At 45.3% G+C, this 17,192-nt stretch overlaps 2 protein-coding genes across 2 annotated transcripts; one reads left to right on the top strand and one right to left on the bottom strand.

Moving 5' to 3' along the window:
* Positions 1-14: 14 nt before the first annotated feature.
* Positions 15-2,774, bottom strand: NDUFA2 (NADH:ubiquinone oxidoreductase subunit A2). Its single transcript, XM_036424697.2, has 3 exons — positions 2,611-2,774; positions 2,374-2,480; positions 15-210 (listed from the first exon to the last, which is right to left on the bottom strand). The coding sequence occupies exons 1-3, from the start codon at positions 2,703-2,705 to the stop codon at positions 119-121; spliced, it is 294 nt and encodes a 97-aa protein (XP_036280590.1). The 5' UTR covers positions 2,706-2,774; the 3' UTR covers positions 15-118.
* Positions 2,775-2,859: 85 nt separating this feature from the next.
* IK (IK cytokine) lies at positions 2,860-16,378 on the top strand. The gene is made up of 20 exons (XM_036424673.2): positions 2,860-3,008; positions 3,564-3,630; positions 6,397-6,489; positions 7,131-7,190; positions 8,249-8,416; positions 8,575-8,689; positions 9,365-9,435; positions 9,531-9,577; positions 10,702-10,865; positions 12,351-12,459; positions 12,796-12,835; positions 12,995-13,214; positions 13,461-13,479; positions 13,966-14,044; positions 14,320-14,400; positions 14,659-14,716; positions 15,511-15,599; positions 15,807-15,915; positions 16,079-16,113; positions 16,198-16,378. The coding sequence occupies exons 1-20, from the start codon at positions 2,993-2,995 to the stop codon at positions 16,223-16,225; spliced, it is 1,668 nt and encodes a 555-aa protein (XP_036280566.1). The 5' UTR covers positions 2,860-2,992; the 3' UTR covers positions 16,226-16,378.
* The last annotated feature ends 814 nt before the right edge of the window (positions 16,379-17,192 follow it).

The raw sequence follows: 17,192 nt of genomic DNA, 5'->3' as shown, positions 1-17,192 counted from the left end.
CCTGAGACAGGGTCTTACAGCACAAGCTTTATAAACAATAGAACACATTTTTCCACATTGTACTCAGTCCGGCAGAGCCCAGGCTGTGGGCTGTTGCTCTTAATCCTCATCGAAGGCTTCAGGCTCTGCCGCTTAGCACATTCTCTACGGCTCTGGTTACCTGATCAGCACTGAAGTTGTTCAAGGAGACATTCTTCTCTTGGCCGAATGCTGGAGAGAAAGAGAGGTGACTAAGTATCCACTCGCACTGTGGGGGCTAGCAGAGTATAACAACAGGTCTTTGTCATCAACTCAAGGTGTTGTTCTGATAGGAAGGGTAGTAAAAAGATGACCAAGGTGGGTTTGGTAGGCCTAGAATTACGCCCCCTAGGCCTCAAGCACATCTAGGAAGCCTAGATCCAACTGGAATTTTGGCTGATTGTGGGTGGCCACAATGGTAAGGAAGGTGTTTCAAGGAAATGTAAGGGGCACAGCAGGCATTTATTAACCATGTGAGCAGTGCATTGCATGGATCTAATCTTGACAGGATACCCATTCTGTGGTTCCCATAGACCTATGGTTGGCAAACTGCTGCTCACGGGCCACATGTGGCTCTTTGGCCCTTTGAGTGCGGCTCTTCCACAAAATACCATGGCCTGGGCAAGTTTATTTTGAAGAAGTGGCGTTAGAAGTTTAAGTTTTAAAAATTTGGCTCTCAAAATAAATTTCAATCGTTGTACTGTTGATATTTGACTGTTGACTAATGAGTTTGCCAACCACTGCCAAAGACCATCTAGTATAATGCACTATAGCTATTTGAGTCCATCTCTCTAGTCTACTGTTTTTTGGAAGGAGAACCCTTTTTCTTCTTGTTTTTAGTGCCTGGCATTACTACACATGCCCACTGTTAGAACCAATCTGCCTTAGGTGTGACTTCCCTCTTTCTCCAGACATGTCTAGGGCAAGGTGTTAAAAACCAAGATTAGCCAGGCTGGAGTGACTCTGTGGATGAGCATGGACCCATGAACCAAGAGGTTACAGTTCCATTCCCTGTCAGGACACATGCCCTGGTTTCGGGCTCCATCCCTAATGTGGGTGTGCAGGACACAGCCAGTCAATGATTTTCTCTCATCACTGATGTTTCTCTCTCTCTGCCTCTCCCTTCCTCTCTCAAATCAATAAAATTTTTTTTTAAATGATCAAAATACTAGTATTCAGTATGTATAAATATTGATTGCATGCCTACTAATTGTTAGGCAACATGAAAGTGGTTTTCAGATTATAGCAAATTGAAATAGAAATTGTTACAGATTAGTATGAAGCTAGGACTTACGGAATAGGGAAAGACAGACAGTTAAACAGTTGTTTGCAGCCACCTAGTAAATCCTATTTTCCCTAAACCAAGGATGCTTAATAGTATAGGGAGACAGATAACAGAAATCTAATTAAGTGCCATTTGCCAACCAAAATAAATCTCATTTTGGTAGATCATAAAGCTAATGAACATTCCATTGATCCCCTGAAAGACCGGGCTCTAAACACCCAGCCTTTGAAATGCCTGAAAGCCCAGCAGGTGTGGCTCAGTGATTGAGCCTCAATCTATGAACCAGAAGGTTACGGTTCAATTCCCGATCAGGGCATATGCCAGGGCTGTAGATATGGGGTGTGCAGGAGATGATTCTCTCTCATCATTGATGTTTCTCCCTCTTCCTTCCTCTCTGAAATCAATAAAAATATATTTAAAAATATATATTATAAAATAAAATGCCTGAAAAGGACCCTGGCCAGTTAAGTGGTTAGAGATAGGGGCCAGGTTACATAACTGGTCTGGGAATGCCTTTTTGAAGAGATATATAAACTCAGAACTGAACATAACAACCCGAATAAGGAGCCAGCCATGGCTGTCTGGCAGAAGTGCATTCTAGGAACAACCCCGTTATATCCAGCTACATAACCCTCTCACATAACGAAGATTAAATGAGATTTAGGTAGGAAAGCACCCAGCACAGAGCCTAGCATTAAGTTTCAACACAGAATCATGACTTTAGGTTTTCATTATTGAGGTTCTGACACTCCTGGCACTGCCCACACATAAGTTGGAAGGACCTACATTGACCAGAACTGATCAGCACCTCTTCTTGCTCTGTCTGAAACCTCTCCTGGATCACAAAAATGACAGCTCCTGTGCCCTAAGCAGGACGGGGCCCGCCTCCACACGGCCGTTACCCAGGACGAAGCATCCTATAATCGTACCAACGTAAAGTTTCTTATTGGCAACAAGGTCAAAAGCAAGGACTCTGGCCGGTCCCGGTCTCTCCACAAATTTCTGTTAGGCCGTGGCGGCGGTTTCTCTCCTCGAACCCTTGTTTCCCCACCGGGGTCCCCGGCACTCACCGTAGCGGGCCCAGAGCTTGGGCTGCACCTCGGAGCACTCGCGGATTAGGATGGGCAGGTCGGGGTTCGCCTTCTTCAGCTCCACGTAGCGTTTCTCGATGAATTCCCTGCGGGGCCCAGAAAGCGCCGCGCGTACGGTGTGGGCGCGGGCCTTCCCAAACGCCCGGGAGGTCGAGGTCGAGGTCGTGACCCCGGCGACCCGAAGCCCGCCCCCCCGCCCACCACGCTGCGCCTCACCTGACGCCCTGGCTGCCAGGCGAGCGCTGGCATAAGTGGAGGCGAATCTCCCGGAGACCCAGGTTGGCGCCTCGACTCGCCGCCGCCGCCGCCATCTCCGCGCGTACCCAGGACCCGGCACACGCCTCCCGGCCGAGCTCTCCAGACCGACCAATCGCGGACCCTCCAGTCTCGCGATAGTTGGGCTGACGTAAGGGGGCGGGGCCACGTCGAGCTACCGCTACGAAAGCTTTGTAGGGCGCCCGAGTGTCCTCCAGTTTCCGGGCGAGAGTGTGGGGCGCAAGGCACTGTGGGTTGTCTCCGGAGGTGTTTCCGGGGAGGAAGCTGTCGCTACTCTGTTGTTGGGGACTGAGCGCTTCGTGGCGTCGAGACCGCGGACGAAATGCCGGAGCGGGACAGTAAGTGTCGTTATCCGCCCTTTCTTCTCGGAGGAACTCGGGACGCTCGGCGCGTTATTTTGGCTTTAAACCGGGGGTGTGTGTGGGTGGGTGGAGAAGGGCCGGAGTGACGCCTGGAGCCTGGCGAAGCCGTGGGACCCCGAGTGAGGCTGGGCAGCCCCAGTCTGTCTCGTCTTTGCTCTAAGTGACGGCAGATAGAGCTGATCTGTGAACTTTACTCCCCTTCTCCCCAACCTGGCATCACTTAATTTGGGTTGATCCAACTTGTCTCTCTCCTGGTATCTTAGATGTTATCCCGTGGAAGACTTTGCTGATCTTCCAGCGCTGGCTTAGGGACCCTGTCCTCTGGGCTCCTACAACCCTTTGTATTTTTTCCCACTTCATTACTTACTGCATTGGATTATTACTGTCGTTATTCTTGCCTTTTCTTCCTCACTAGATTGTGAGCAATTTGACAGGAAAGCAAATCTGTATTGTTCACTATTAAATCCCAACTTTTGCACAGGACCTGACACAAAAGAGATGGATTAAATTTATGCTAATTCTTTTTCTCAGGTGAGCCGTTCTCCAACCCCTTGGCCCCAGATGGCCACGATGTGGATGATCCTCACTCCTTCCACCAGTGAGTGTTTTGACCTAGGACCATGGGAATAAGCTGGACAATGAGTAGGGTGGAGGTGGAGGTGGACGTGGTGGTGGCGATGGTCAAAGAATCCTAAGTGTCTTGTCAGCAAGGATGGTCAAAAAATTGTACCACTTGCCCCTTTAATGGGATCCCCATAGGCCAGGCTGAGGGGACCCCCCCCCCCCCCCGTGCTTGAATCCCTGCATCAGGCCTCTAGTATGCATATTAGCTCTTTGGTTAATCTCTTCCTACCCTTCCCCTCTCCCCTACCTTCTGAGATTCACCAGTCTATTCCCTGTTTCCCTGCCTGTGTGTTGAGCATCTGCTCCCTGGTGGTCATTGTGTGTCATAGCTGTCAGACAGTTGCTTAAGCTTTTATATATATATAGATGCCAGTAATTGGCCGTATATAGATGAACGAAATTGGTCATAGGATGTACACACTTAAATCTATAATAAAAAAAATGTAATATGCAAATCAACTGAATGACTGAACAGCAGAACAGCTGTCCAGACGACCATGCTATGACATGCACTGGTGCCAGGCCAGGAAAGGTGGGTGCGATGGGATTGGTCAGGGGGCCCGGCCACCATCCCATGACTGTCCTGCAGAGGGAGGCCCAGGCCACGCTCTGTGGGGTGATAAATGGGGGGGGGGGGGGGCTCCACAATCGATCACCCTGCAGAGGGAGACCCAGACCACCAGCCAGCGGGGCGATTGATTGGGGGGCAAAGAGGCGGCTCCACTATTGCAGAGCCCTGTGATCGATCTCCCCAAAGAAGGAGGCCCAGGCTATCTTGCTGGCAGCACTGTGGCAGGTGGGTGGGGCCTCCCTCTGCACAGCAATTGATCGTGGAGCCTCAGTCCGGTGGGCAAGACCAGCACCAGCGATGCTGTGGTGAGTGAGCGGGGCCAGCCAGTGATTGCCCACAGAGGGAGGCCCAGGCCAGCCAAGCAGTCTCACCACACACCTGTCACCTGCATAGGGAAGAGACCGGTGGTGGGGGTGAGAGGACACCACCGCACAGGTGGCAAACAGTGGCAGCAGTGGGGGCAGGGCCAGCTGCCAGCAGTGGGCAGGGGTGGCGGGTGTGTGTGTGTGTGTGTGTGTGTGTGGGTGTGAGAGAGAGAGAGAGAGATCTGATAGGCCCTGATTGCTGGCCAGGCCTAGGGACCCTACCCAAGGGGTCCCAGATTGCCAGAGGGGCAGTCCAGGCTGAGGGGGACACACACACACACACACACACACACACTCACAGACACACTGTGCACGAATTTGTGCATGGGGCCTTTAGTTTTAATATATACTGCCAGATTGCCCTCCAAATAGATTCTACTTACATTCTGTCAGCAGTATATGAAAATATCCACTTTTCAAATTCTTTTTAATAGTTAATTTATCAAGCGTTTTTAAAAATTAACACTGAAAAGTGAATAAAAATTACCACTCTGGCCTTAGCTGTTTTGGCTCAGTGGATAGAGCATCGGCCTGGGGACTGAAGACTCCCGGGTTCGATTCCATTCAGGGGCACATGCCTGAGTTTTGGGTTTGATCCCCAGCAGGGGTGTGCAAGAGGCAGCCAAACAGTGGGTCTCTCTCATCATTGATGTTTCTATCTCCCCTCTTTCCCTTCCTCTTTGAAATCAATAAAAATATATTTTTAAAAAAAGTCAAAAGAGATTAAGTCTAAGATTAGAAATCAACTCTTAGGGAAATAAGATAATAATTTTATAAATATTAGCACTCTGAGGCATTAGAAGTGGCATGTTTGTTTGTTTTTTGGTTAATTCTCTTCTGACGATTTTTTCCATTGATTTTAAAAAATATATATTTTATTGATTTTTTACAGAGGAAGAGAGAGGGATAGATAGTGAGAAATATTGATGAGAGAGAATCATCGATCAGCTGCCTCTTGCACACCCCCTACTGGAGATGTGCCCGCAACCAAGGTACATGCCCTTGACTGGAATTGAACCCGGGACCTTTCAATCAGCAGGCCGACTCTCTATCCACTGAGCCAAACCGGTTTCGGCTCCATTGATTTTTAAAAAAAATACATTTTTATTGATTTCAGAGAGGAAGGGAGAGAGGGGAGTGAGAGAGAAACGTGAGTGATGAGAGAGAATCATTGGTCAGCTGCCTCCTGCAGGCCCCATACTGGAGATTCAGCCCATAACCCAGGCATTGTGGCAAGAAATCGAACTGTGACCTCCTGGTTTATGGGTCTCATAGGTTGACACTCAACCATTGAGCAATGCCGGCTGGGCTTTCCATTGACTTTTTTAAATAGAGTGGAAGGGAGGGGGAGAGAGAGAGAGAAAAATAAAATCCATGTGAGAAAGACACATAGATTGGTTGCCTCCAAAATATGCCCCAATGGGGCTGGGGATTGAACCTGCAACCCAGGTACATGCCCTTGATTGAGAATCAAACCTGAGACCCTTTGGTGCTTGAACTTTTGCTCTAAGCAAAACTGGACAGGGTGATCGATTGTGTTTTTTTTAATTGTTTAGTGATTTGAGAGACACTGATCTATTCTACTTATTTATACATTCATGGGTTGATTCTTGTATGACCGGGCATTGAACCCGCATCCTTGGCATATTGGGATGATGCTCTAATCAATTGAGCTACCTCACCAGATGGCATGTTTTTGTTTTAAGTTGTATTTTCTTAATTTCCACTAAAATTAGCCGTGTTTTTTGCATATTTCTTTTCCAAATCTTATTGGCTACTGATGTTCAAAGTCTTTGCCTTCTAGATCAAAACTCACTAATGAAGACTTCAGGAAACTTCTCATGACCCCAAGGGCTGCACCTACTTCTGCACCACCCTCGAAGTCACGTCACCATGAGTAAGTTCTGGGGTGACCCAACCTGTCTCCCATCTCCTTCCTACAGAAAAGCTACTGATCTAGATGTCTTAGGAACTGGAAGGCTGGTTCTTTTTTAACAAAGCCTGTGGTTCTGATTCTTTCTTTCTGGAGATTGAAGCTCCAGGGAACCTGGGATGCTCTGGGATCCCACTTCTCAGAGTATGTTCCATGAACCACTTGTACTAGAGTTGCTGCTGGTGCTTAAATAGGCAGATTTCTGGGCCCATTCTAGCCCCATGAACTCAGATTGGGGGCAAATATTTTGGGGCACATAATTTTAATATTCCTTTAAGTGGTTGCGATCCTCTCTAAAGAGAGAACCACTCACCTACAGATATTAACATGGATCCCTGCCTGATGGAAACTCTTGCTTTGGCCCGTGTTCTAGACTAGCGGTCGCCAACCAGGTGGTCCATGAGGTCCGAAAGGTTGGCGACTGCTGGTTTAAGGAAAACTTTGGAGCAGCGGTTGCCAACCAGTAGTCCGCAGACCACTGGTGGTCTCTGAGGTCCGAAAGGTTGGCGACTGCTATTCTAGATCTTTCTTCAGCACCTCAAGGTCACTAGGGTTTCTGGGGCTGTGGCAGTATTTTGTTATCAGTGAGTTTCTTTCTCTTCTAGGATGCCAAGGGAGTACAATGAGGATGAAGACCCAGCTGCACGACGGAGAAAAAAGAAAAGGTGAAGGAAGAATGGAGGAGTATAGGGTTTTTTTGTTTGTTTTTGGTAAATTTTCACAAGGATATTTTTCCCATTGATTTTTTTGAGAGTATAATAGAAGGTAGAGAGAGAGACATCAATTGGTTGCCTCCCACGTGCGCTCCAACCGGGACCAGGGATTGAACTTGCAACCCAAGTATATGCCCTTGACTGGGAAAACACACAACCATTCAGTGTGAGGCCCGACGCTCTGTCCATTGAGCAGCACTGGCTATGGTAGTCTTGGGTTTTAATTTGGACAGTGTCACAAGGATGATCCTCTCTCTCTCTTTCTCCCCCTCTCTCCCTCCCTCTCACTCTCTTTAAAAGACTGGAGATTGAGGTTTTTCCTTTTCATAAGACTGCTTTCATGGCGGAGAGGAGTAATATGTGGAGTGGTGGGTTAGGGGTTTGGAGTCAGCCTGTGGTATTTTAATCTCCTCTTTATCAGTTTCCAGCAGAATAACCTTAGCATTTTGTTTAACCTTTCTAATCCTCAATATTATCATGGGTAGAATAGAACTAGTGATAAAAACTTTTATCAGGTTGTCATGAGGATCAACTGTGATAATACATGTGAACACTTAGTACCAATGCCTGACATATAGTAACCACCCACTAAATCTTGGCTGCTATCATCATCATCATCATCATCAATATTTACATGATACTAAACTTTCTGGACCTATACTTTGCTTTCCTCTCTTCTGGGGAAGGACCAGCAAGGAATGATTTATTTTCTGTTGAAATTTGGAAGAAGATAATTGGATGACTTCATGGTTGTCCTATAGAGATTCAGTGATACAGAGTTGGGTGGCATTAAAGAATTCTATAGTGACAGATGGAGCATCCTAAAGTGGTAGATGGAAGGTACTGTAGTTGTGATTTTGAGGACTATCAGAGGTGACCAGCAGTTTTATCACCATAAATGAGCTTTCACTATAGAGAGACGGATAAAGGTATAGGGAAGCAGGAACAGTACTATCGATGTTGGGATAGCAGCTTGTAAGCTTTACACGTTTGCCTTTCTCTGGTCATAGTTATTATGCCAAGCTTCGACAACAAGAAATTGAGAGAGAGAGGGAACTAGCAGAGAAGTACCGGGACCGAGCCAAGGAACGGCGAGATGGCGTGAATAAAGACTATGAGGAAACTGAGCTGATCAGCACCACAGCTAACTACAGGGCTGTGGGCCCCACTGCTGAGGCGTGAGTACCATCGGGGCCGGGGCATGGCTTCCTCAGCATCCCAGAGTCCTACATTCTTCCTCACACTTTTCCCTGCTCTGGAGCCTACATCATGCCATTTCAGAAGGCATTTGCCACCCAGAAAGGACTGTTCTAATGTGGCCTCTTTCATTATATAGGGACAAATCAGCCGCAGAAAAGAGAAGACAGTTGATCCAGGAGTCCAAATTCTTGGGTGGTGACATGGAACACACCCATTTGGTGAAAGGCTTGGATTTTGCCCTGCTTCAAAAGGTGAGTCTTGGTGTGAGTGAGTGGAGGGTGATACTAGAATGGTGAATGCTCTTGATGGGCCTTCCAAGGTGAGAAGGGAGACTACTGTTAGTTCAGACTTCTCTAGAAGATAGCCCCTCTGTAGGACTAATTGCTACTTATTTTTCAAGTCTCTGCTTCAATTTTCTTTTCTTGGGGAAACCTTTAGTCACGCAGGTATGGTTAAGTCTCTCCACTCTTTACCTCCCACTTCCTGCACCCTTGCATACCTCTTTTGTTTTACTTATTGGAGTTATCACACTGTTGTTTAGTTGTTAAATTTGTCTGTCTCGCCCTAGCTGGTTTGGCTCCGTGGATAGAGCATCGGCTTTCGGATTGAAGGGTCAAGTTCCATTCCCTTCAAGGGCACACGCCTAGATTGAGGGCTCAATCAACAGTAGGGGGCATACAGGAGGCAGCTAATCAATGATTCTTTCCCATCATTGATGTTTCTATCTCTTCCTCTCCCTTCCTCTCTGAAATCAATAAAAAAATATTTAAAAAAAAAAACTCGTCTGTCTCCTGCCATAAGCTCCATTAGGGAAATACTTATATTGTCTTGTTTACTATTGAGTTCTTAGTTCCTGGGACAGTGTGATATAGTGTAAATATGTGTAAAATTATTATGTGTCTAAACGCTACTTGCTTTCCTCTTAGGTACGAGCTGAGATTGCCAGCAAAGAGAAGGAGGAGGAAGAACTAATGGAAAAGCCCCAGAAGGAAACCAAGTATGTAAATATCAGGGAGAACTTGAAGGTTTAGATAGGTGGGATATAAAGTATGAACACATTTGGCAAAAAAATATTTTTTTTTCTCTTTTCAGGAAAGATGAGGATCCTGAAAATAAAATTGAATTTAAAACACGTTTGGGTGAGTACTTTTCTACACTAGTGGCTCTGCATTCCAGATGAATTGTGGGGCATTTAATGCTTTGGGAGGATATGCTTCCCCTTTCCCTCAGCTTGTTTTCCTCTTTTCCAGCTAGTTCCAATAAAATAATAGAATTCAGACATGAACTTAGGTATTTCATATGTTATTAATGCCTCTTTAGTTATGTTGGAAGCTCTTTCAGATTAGGGCTTATATTTTAAGGGAGGTAGCATTATTGGTGATTAAACATTCAGAATTTGCAGTCTGAGAGAACTGGATTTGTATCATGATGATAAAACCACAGTAGGCATGTGATTTGCAGCATCTGTGTTCATTTCTCAGTGTCTGTTTGTCCATTGGCAAAATGGGTTAATGTTCATCTCATGGGATTATTGGGATGAAGAGAAGTATTATAATATAGGCCAGTGTTTTTCAACCTTTTTTGGGCAAAGGCACACTTGTTTCATGAAAAAAATCACGAGGCACACCACCATTAGAAAATGTTAAAAAATTTAACTCTGTGCCTATATTGACTATATATAAAGTAATTCTCTTGAATAGGAATCAAATAAACAGAAAGTATTTTATAATTACTTTATTATGAAATATTAAGTAAACAAAATAGTGAAAAATTATAAAATTCTTGTCTTGTCTGCACCTACGGCACACTAGTGTGCCGCGGAACAGCGGTTAAAAAACGCTGATATAGGCAACATGCCTACTAAGAGCTGGTTTTTCATTCCTCATCAGTATCACTTTAAACCTCATTCTTATTCCTCACAGGACCTAATACAGTGATAGGCACGTAGTGCCTTTGAGGAGGCAATGGAGAAAAGTCGATAGGAACTTACGTTTTGGAGTTAAACTGCTTGGGTCTCATTCTTTGCTTTGCCACTTGGTAGCTATCTGATTTTAGGTAAATCACTTAACTCTTAGCTTTAGTATTCTCATTAGTTAAAAGGTGATAATAATGTCCATCTCACAGGGCTGTTGTGAAAATTGAAGAAAGCAAAGCATGCACAGCACTTGGCATAATGACAGGCACAGAGTGAGCACTCAGTAAATGGAAGCTGCTATGATAGAAGGTTCTCATTAGCTATTTGCTGCTCTTCCTCTTTCCATAGGCCGCAATGTCTACCGCATGCTCTTCAAAAGCAAGGCATATGAGCGGAATGAGCTGTTCCTGCCGGGCCGCATGGCCTACGTGGTAGACCTGGATGATGAGTATGCTGACACAGACATCCCTACCACTCTTATCCGCAGCAAAGCTGACTGCCCCACCATGGAGGTGAGGAACCCCAATCCTGAAAGCCTTGCACATGAGTCTCAAACCTGGAAATTAGCTTTAATTCTGCCTCAACCTCATTGACCACATTTAACTCATCACCACGTCCTGTTCACTTTTCATCTCCTAAATCTCAGTTGAATCCATTCACTTTTCTCCATCTTCACCAATAACATTCTAGTCTAAGCCATCATCTCTTGCTGGAACTGTTAAAAGTGGCTCCTGCCAAAGCCGGTTTGGCTCAGCGGTAGAACGTCGGTCTGTGGACTGAAAGGTCCCAGGTTCGATTCCCTTCAAGGGCATGTACATTGGTTGCGGGCACATCACCGGTAGGGGGTGTGCAAGAGGCAGCTGGTTGATGTTTCTCTCTCATTGACGTTTCTAGTTCTCTCTCTCTCTCCCATCCTCTCTCTAAAAAAATCAATAAAATGTATTTTTTTTAAAAAGTGGCTCCTGCCCTTGCCTGGTGCTCAGTTGATTGGCGCATTGTCCCACACACCAGAAAGTTGTGGGTTCAGTTCCTGGTCAGTTCCTTGGAGGCAACTGATCAATGTTTCTCTCCCCCCCCTTCCTCTCTCTAAAATTAATAGATATATCCTCGGGTAAGAATTTTTTTTAAAGACTCCTAATTTGTTTTATTTCCTTTCTAGTTTCCTTCTAATATTTTATTTATTTTTAATTATTACTGAGATGAAATTCACATACCATACAATTTGCCCATTTTAAGTGTACAATTCAGTGGCTTTTAGTATATTCATAGAATTATGCTATTATTATCTCAATCAATTTAAAAACATTTAAAAAATATATATTTTATTGAGTTTTTACAGAGAGGAAGAGAGAGAGAGAGTTAGAAATATCGATGTAAGAGAAACATCTACTAGCTGTCTCCTGCACACTCCCTACTGGAAATGTGCCTGCAATCAAGGTACATGCCCTTGACTGGAATCGAACCTGGGACCTTTCAGTCGCAGTCCGACGCTCTATCCACTGAGCCATACCAGTTTCGACTAAAAACATTTTTATCGCCCCCAAAGAAACACTGTAATTTGTAGCCGTCACCTTCCACCACCTCAATCTCTCTATCCCTGTTTTACACATGGGCACAGGAATCATCAAAACAGAAATTTTTGTTTCACCACAAAAATTAGAAGCTTCCATTGGCTTCTCATTGTTAGAATAAAGAGCAAATTTTTTATTGTGGCCTATGAGCCTTTGCATCTTTTGGTCTTTCCAGCCTTTTTCACCTTGCTTCCCTGTTGTTTGTTTTCCAGTCATCTTGGATTTCTTGAATGTGCTAGATTCACCTTTGACCCAGGCCTTTGTGCATGTTGTTTCATCTCTTTGGAATGTCCCTTCAGAACACCTCCTTTCCTAGTCTTTACCTGGCTAATTCTTACTCATCCTTTAATTTGTTTAGTGAGTGAATGAAAAAGTGAAGAGATTCCTGCTTAGTGGAATAACATTCTTGCTGCTTGGTGTTTTCAGGCTCAAACCACGCTTACTACAAATGACATTGTCATCAGCAAGCTCACCCAAATTCTTTCCTACTTGAGGCAGGGTACTCGCAACAAGAAGCTCAAGAAGAAGGACAAAGGTAACCTGAAGGGGAAGGAAGAGAAACCTTACCCCTGGAGGGGCCTTTGAGGGTGGAACCAAGGTCTCCTGGAGCCTCTGTCTCCAGAACATTGGGGGGCTCCTGGGGAACAGAGGAAAATGAGAGCAGTGGACCACTGGCAAGTAGATGCTTACATCCAGTTTCTGTCGGTGTGACTCACTCAGGAGGCAGTGGTTAACTTTGAGGCATGAAAAGGGAGAGTATGGGTAGTGTTCATTGTCCCGCCTTCTAAACCGGTGTTTAAAAGGGCATTGAGAATTGCGGAGCATGGTGAGGCTGAGTGGGAATTAATGAGTCTCATTCTTCACATTTTAGGGAAACTGGAAGAGAAGAAGCCCCCTGAGGCCGACATGAAGTATGTATCCAAGCCCATCATCTGATCTGAGGGAGGAGGGGTCTGTGTGCTTCTTGTCTTCAGCATTTTGGGCAGGCCTTGTTGTGAGAATCTAAGAAATGGCCAGGGGAAGTGGAATGAATTGTGTGTGATTTTGACACCTAATGTCTGTTTTCCTAGTATATTCGAAGACATTGGGGATTATGTACCCTCCACAACCAAGACCCCTCGGGACAAGGAGAGGGAAAGATATCGGGAACGGGAGCGTGATCGGGATAGAGAAAGAGACCGGGACAGAGAGCGGGAGCGAGAACGAGACCGGGAGCGGGAACGGGACCGAGAGAGAGAGGAAGAGAAGAAGAGGCACAGCTACTTTGAGAAGCCAAAAGTGGATGATGAGGTGAGATGTGGCCCCTAGTACCAGGTGATAGTGCTGCCTGTCTCTGCCTGCCCCGCCGGTACAGGACCTCTCTGTTACAGAGCCACCTCATGGCTTCATAGAAGCAACTGGGTCAACTAATCCAGGATAGGAACCATCCTGGAAATGGGGACAGCGGAGGATAGGGAATTGATTCAAACTTGGGGGTAGAGGATGTGTAGGAATCCTTCATAATGATTCTGACCTCAATTTCTATTTTCTTTCCAGCCCATGGAGGTTGACAAAGGTAAGTTGTGTCCAAGGTAGCTTGCATTAGCTCCAGCAGTCCTGCTTTCCCCTGGGCTAAGGGTGGGACCTAGAGCTCATCGCTGGCAAGGGTGGGATTGGGGGACTTCCTGGTTCTGGGCTCTCAAAAGATTAATGTCTTGGCTCAAAGACATAATGTCTATTATAGGAGTAGACAGAAGATAAGTGTGGAGTTCCCCCATCTTCCTGGGCAATGACAGGGCATATTTGCACTATTAGATACAAATTCTTCAGCTGTGGAGTCTTGATATGATGTGAAGCAGGTTGAATGGGCATATTCTGAGCACACTACCCCAACTCAACCATAGTAGTTCCTTATTAGTTGGGATTTGATTAACATTTTGATAGCAAAAAGGATTCTATTCCTTAAAAATGTTTTTATGAAAGCTACAGGTTGGAAGTGTGTTGTAGGGAAGAGGTTGTAAATTTCTCCTTTCAGTGTCTTAATAGAATTCTCTTTTCCCAGGACCTGGATCTGCCAAGGAGTTGATCAAATCAATCAATGAAAAGTTTGCTGGTTCTGCTGGCTGGGAAGGCACTGAATCATATCTTTTATTTCAATATGTTTCTGGGTTTCAGAGAATTGTTCTCTTTTCATTCCAACGCTACCTGCTTCCCTGCTTCTCACAACCCCATTCCTTCCCTTTTCTGTTGAATTTTGACCAGGATGAACTCATTGTGACTTTCCCCTTTCTCAGAGAACCCATCCAAGTTCACAGTTATCTCCTTAGAGTTTTCATGTTGAGGCTTTTAGTCCTTGGCCCTTCCTGGCTGAAGCTTTTTTGCTACAGGCAGAATTATTTTCTTTAACATAGCTTACGCTGAAGAAGCCCGAGGACAAGAAGCAGCTGGGAGATTTCTTCGGCATGTCCAACAGTTATGCTGAGTGCTACCCAGCCACGTACGTGTCACTCTGTTAAAGAAGGGAGGCCAGGATGATTGAAGAACAAGTTGGGGTGGAGGGGTTGGGTGAGGTAGAAATTTGATTTGCTGGGATCCAGGGGTACTTCCTACTTGGAAGAACTATTCTCTTAGGCTCTGAGTGGGAGGTCTAGGGTGTGGTCATTCCTAGGCATATAGTCACTTACTTGGGTAGGTGTCCAGATAAAGCATTGGAGTCTGGGTCCGCTCCATCTGTTCAACTGTTGCTTCTCTTTAGGATGGATGACATGGCTGTAGACAGTGACGAGGAGGTTGATTACAGCAAAATGGACCAGGTATGGAGTTTGAAGCATGGGTGAGGGCTCTTGGGCAGTTACTCTTTAGTACATATCCCTTTCCCCATTCCTAAAATATGTGTCTCATTAACTGGTCCTCATTTCTCAGCTGCAGTAATAGGAGCAGCAGCATTTTGGGGTCATGGACAGCTTAACTATTTCAAAGTGTTTGTACAAAAATAAAATGAGGTAGAGCCAAAAATATAGTTCTTTTATTTCCTACAAAGTGCCAGGCTTTGATTTCTGTTCTAGGCAGTAAGCGGGTCTTTGGTGCATAAGAAGAAAGGGCTAAAGAAAGGGCAGTCTTTTGAAAATAACTGATTTTATTCTAGCCAGTCAGTATTGGAATTTTTTTTCAACTCTTAAAACCCAGCAAACACCCCATTAATGATAAAGAAATCTCATCTACTTTTTCCTTGTTCTCCCTGTACTAAATGCTTAAGACTGTTGTTTAATTCCATCTTGGAACCTTGCTTAACCCTGTCACTGCCATTTATTAGTTTTGTGGCTATATCAATTTATTTTACTGCATATGCCTCAATTTCATCATCAGGAAAACAGAAATATATTTTCTCTTAATAGAGTTTTTGAAAGAATTAAATAAGATAGGTATTTAGTATTCAGAAAAATGCCTGGCACATGATAAGTAAATAGCAAGCATTTATTTTTTATTAGGGTAGAATTTATAAATGATGAAATCAGGGACTGTGGAAGAGCCTGGCTTAATCAGGGATTAAAATTCCATTTTCACTGACATCTCTTCCTTCTCTGTCTGCCGTTCTGTCCTGCAACAGGGGAACAAGAAGGGCCCCTTAGGCCGCTGGGACTTCGACACCCAGGAAGAGTACAGCGAGTACATGAACAACAAGGAAGCTTTGCCCAAGTGAGTTGGTACTAAATACGGCCAGGATGTGAGAAGAGGGATGGTGAAGAGGGATGGCGATGGGTGGGCTAGCTCACACCTGGTTAGAGGGTGTAGTCTGGCTGAGACATTTTCAAATAGCTTTTCTGCTCACAGGGCCCTCTGGGAACATCTTGCTACTGCTATGCAAACTATTGTCTTCCCTCATTTGCCCTTTTCCCCCCTTAGGGCTGCATTCCAGTATGGCATCAAAATGTCTGAAGGGCGGAAAACCAGGCGCTTCAAAGAAACCAATGACAAAGCAGAGCTGGATCGCCAGTGGAAAAAGATTAGTGCAGTAAGTGGCACTGCCTCTCCGGTGGGAGGGCTTCAGCTGGGACACTGGTCCATCAATCCAGGAATAGGCCAGGGGTTGGAGAGTCATGGAAGTAGAGAGATTAGCCTTGAACCTCAGTTGGACTAAAACTGGCAGTGTAACTATCGACTATAACTTCTTGCAGATCATTGAGAAGAGGAAGAAGATGGAAGCTGATGGGTGAGCAGCCTTATTCATTCTCTTTGGGACTGGGGAATTCTTCCTTTTTGATCGTACGCTAACTCATTTATTCTGTTACTGCAGGGTTGAAGTGAAAAGACCAAAATACTAATATCCAGCTCCAACTCCAAGAGTCTTAACAAAGACCTGCTTCCCATGGCTTGTTTTCTACAATTCCCAAAAAAGTTGCAACGTGTTTGTTTGTTTCTGAATGTATATAAAATACTGTATAATCACTTGGTTCCATTAAAATTGGTAACCTGCAGTCTTTTTTTTTTTTTTTTTTTTTTAGTAACCTGCAGTCTTTTCTACATTGTGCACCCTCCACTTCAGGGCCCCTGAGGCATCAAGAGGGATATTGATTTTACTTATTGTATAAAATCACATGCAGAAGTCAGCTCAATCCTTTCCTGAGCTATGGTTCTAGATATCTCGACAATAAGGATATTTACTAGCTAGGTGCCCAGAGGAGAATGGACAAGTGATAGATGGTTGGTCTCAAATGTCAGACTCATTCAGGCCCATTTGGGGGGCCCTACTCTGAGGGCAGAGATTCCCTGGGAATTAGGGTGAGCCCAATGGGCTGTTAGTCCAATCCCAAAGTTTGCACAGCTAAGTGCTAGGTGAAGGCATCTGAGGAGAATCACTTGTGGGAACAAAAATCTTTTATGCAATTTTTCCTGGGAATTTTTATTTCAAGCACACATCACTGCTTCCCTGGCTCTCTCATCTGCTTCCTCTCACCCCGACTTTCCCAGTCCCCTCTGCCCTGGGTCCCATTCGGGCTGAATGACACAATGACTTCAGGGGAGGTGGCACACTGACTCAGTTCCAGGGGCCCAGGTCAGGGTGCTCCCAGACCTGCACCAAGTTTGCCCGAGTTTGGTTTGTTCCTGGGGTGATTCTAGGCTTGCTGGGAAGAAACAGCACTAGTCTCCTGAACATCTCCAAGGAGGTGGGCCCTGGTCAAGCTCAGGCCCACAGGAGTGTGACAACAGGGAGCCCAGGAAAGGGCCTGGGAGAGAGCCTCTGTTCACTGGAGTGAGGAGGAAATAGCACTGGGTGACCTCCTTAATTTC

The sequence above is a fragment of the Pipistrellus kuhlii genome, unplaced genomic scaffold (assembly GCF_014108245.1).
Source record: "Pipistrellus kuhlii isolate mPipKuh1 unplaced genomic scaffold, mPipKuh1.p scaffold_m20_p_8, whole genome shotgun sequence".
NCBI classification, from domain to species: domain Eukaryota; kingdom Metazoa; phylum Chordata; class Mammalia; order Chiroptera; family Vespertilionidae; genus Pipistrellus; species Pipistrellus kuhlii.
This window is presented reverse-complemented; position numbering and strand designations above follow the sequence as displayed.

What these genes read in the sequence shown, in the direction of transcription:
- NDUFA2 (XM_036424697.2), bottom strand. Translation starts at nt 2,705, where the DNA reads ATGGCGGCGGCGGCGGCGAGTCGAGGCGCCAACCTGGGTCTCCGGGAG. An exon ending in CCTGGCAGCCAGGGCGTCAG is followed by an intron (nt 2,481 to 2,610) that starts GTGAGGCGCAGC and finishes TGGGCCCCGCAG; the next exon opens with GGAATTCATCGAGAAACGCT. An exon ending in CAAGCTCTGGGCCCGCTACG is followed by an intron (nt 211 to 2,373) that starts GTGAGTGCCGGG and finishes CTTTCTCTCCAG; the next exon opens with CATTCGGCCAAGAGAAGAAT.
- IK (XM_036424673.2), top strand. An exon ending in GATCCTCACTCCTTCCACCA is followed by an intron (nt 3,631 to 6,396) that starts GTGAGTGTTTTG and finishes TTTGCCTTCTAG; the next exon opens with ATCAAAACTCACTAATGAAG. An exon ending in ATTACAGCAAAATGGACCAG is followed by an intron (nt 14,717 to 15,510) that starts GTATGGAGTTTG and finishes GTCCTGCAACAG; the next exon opens with GGGAACAAGAAGGGCCCCTT.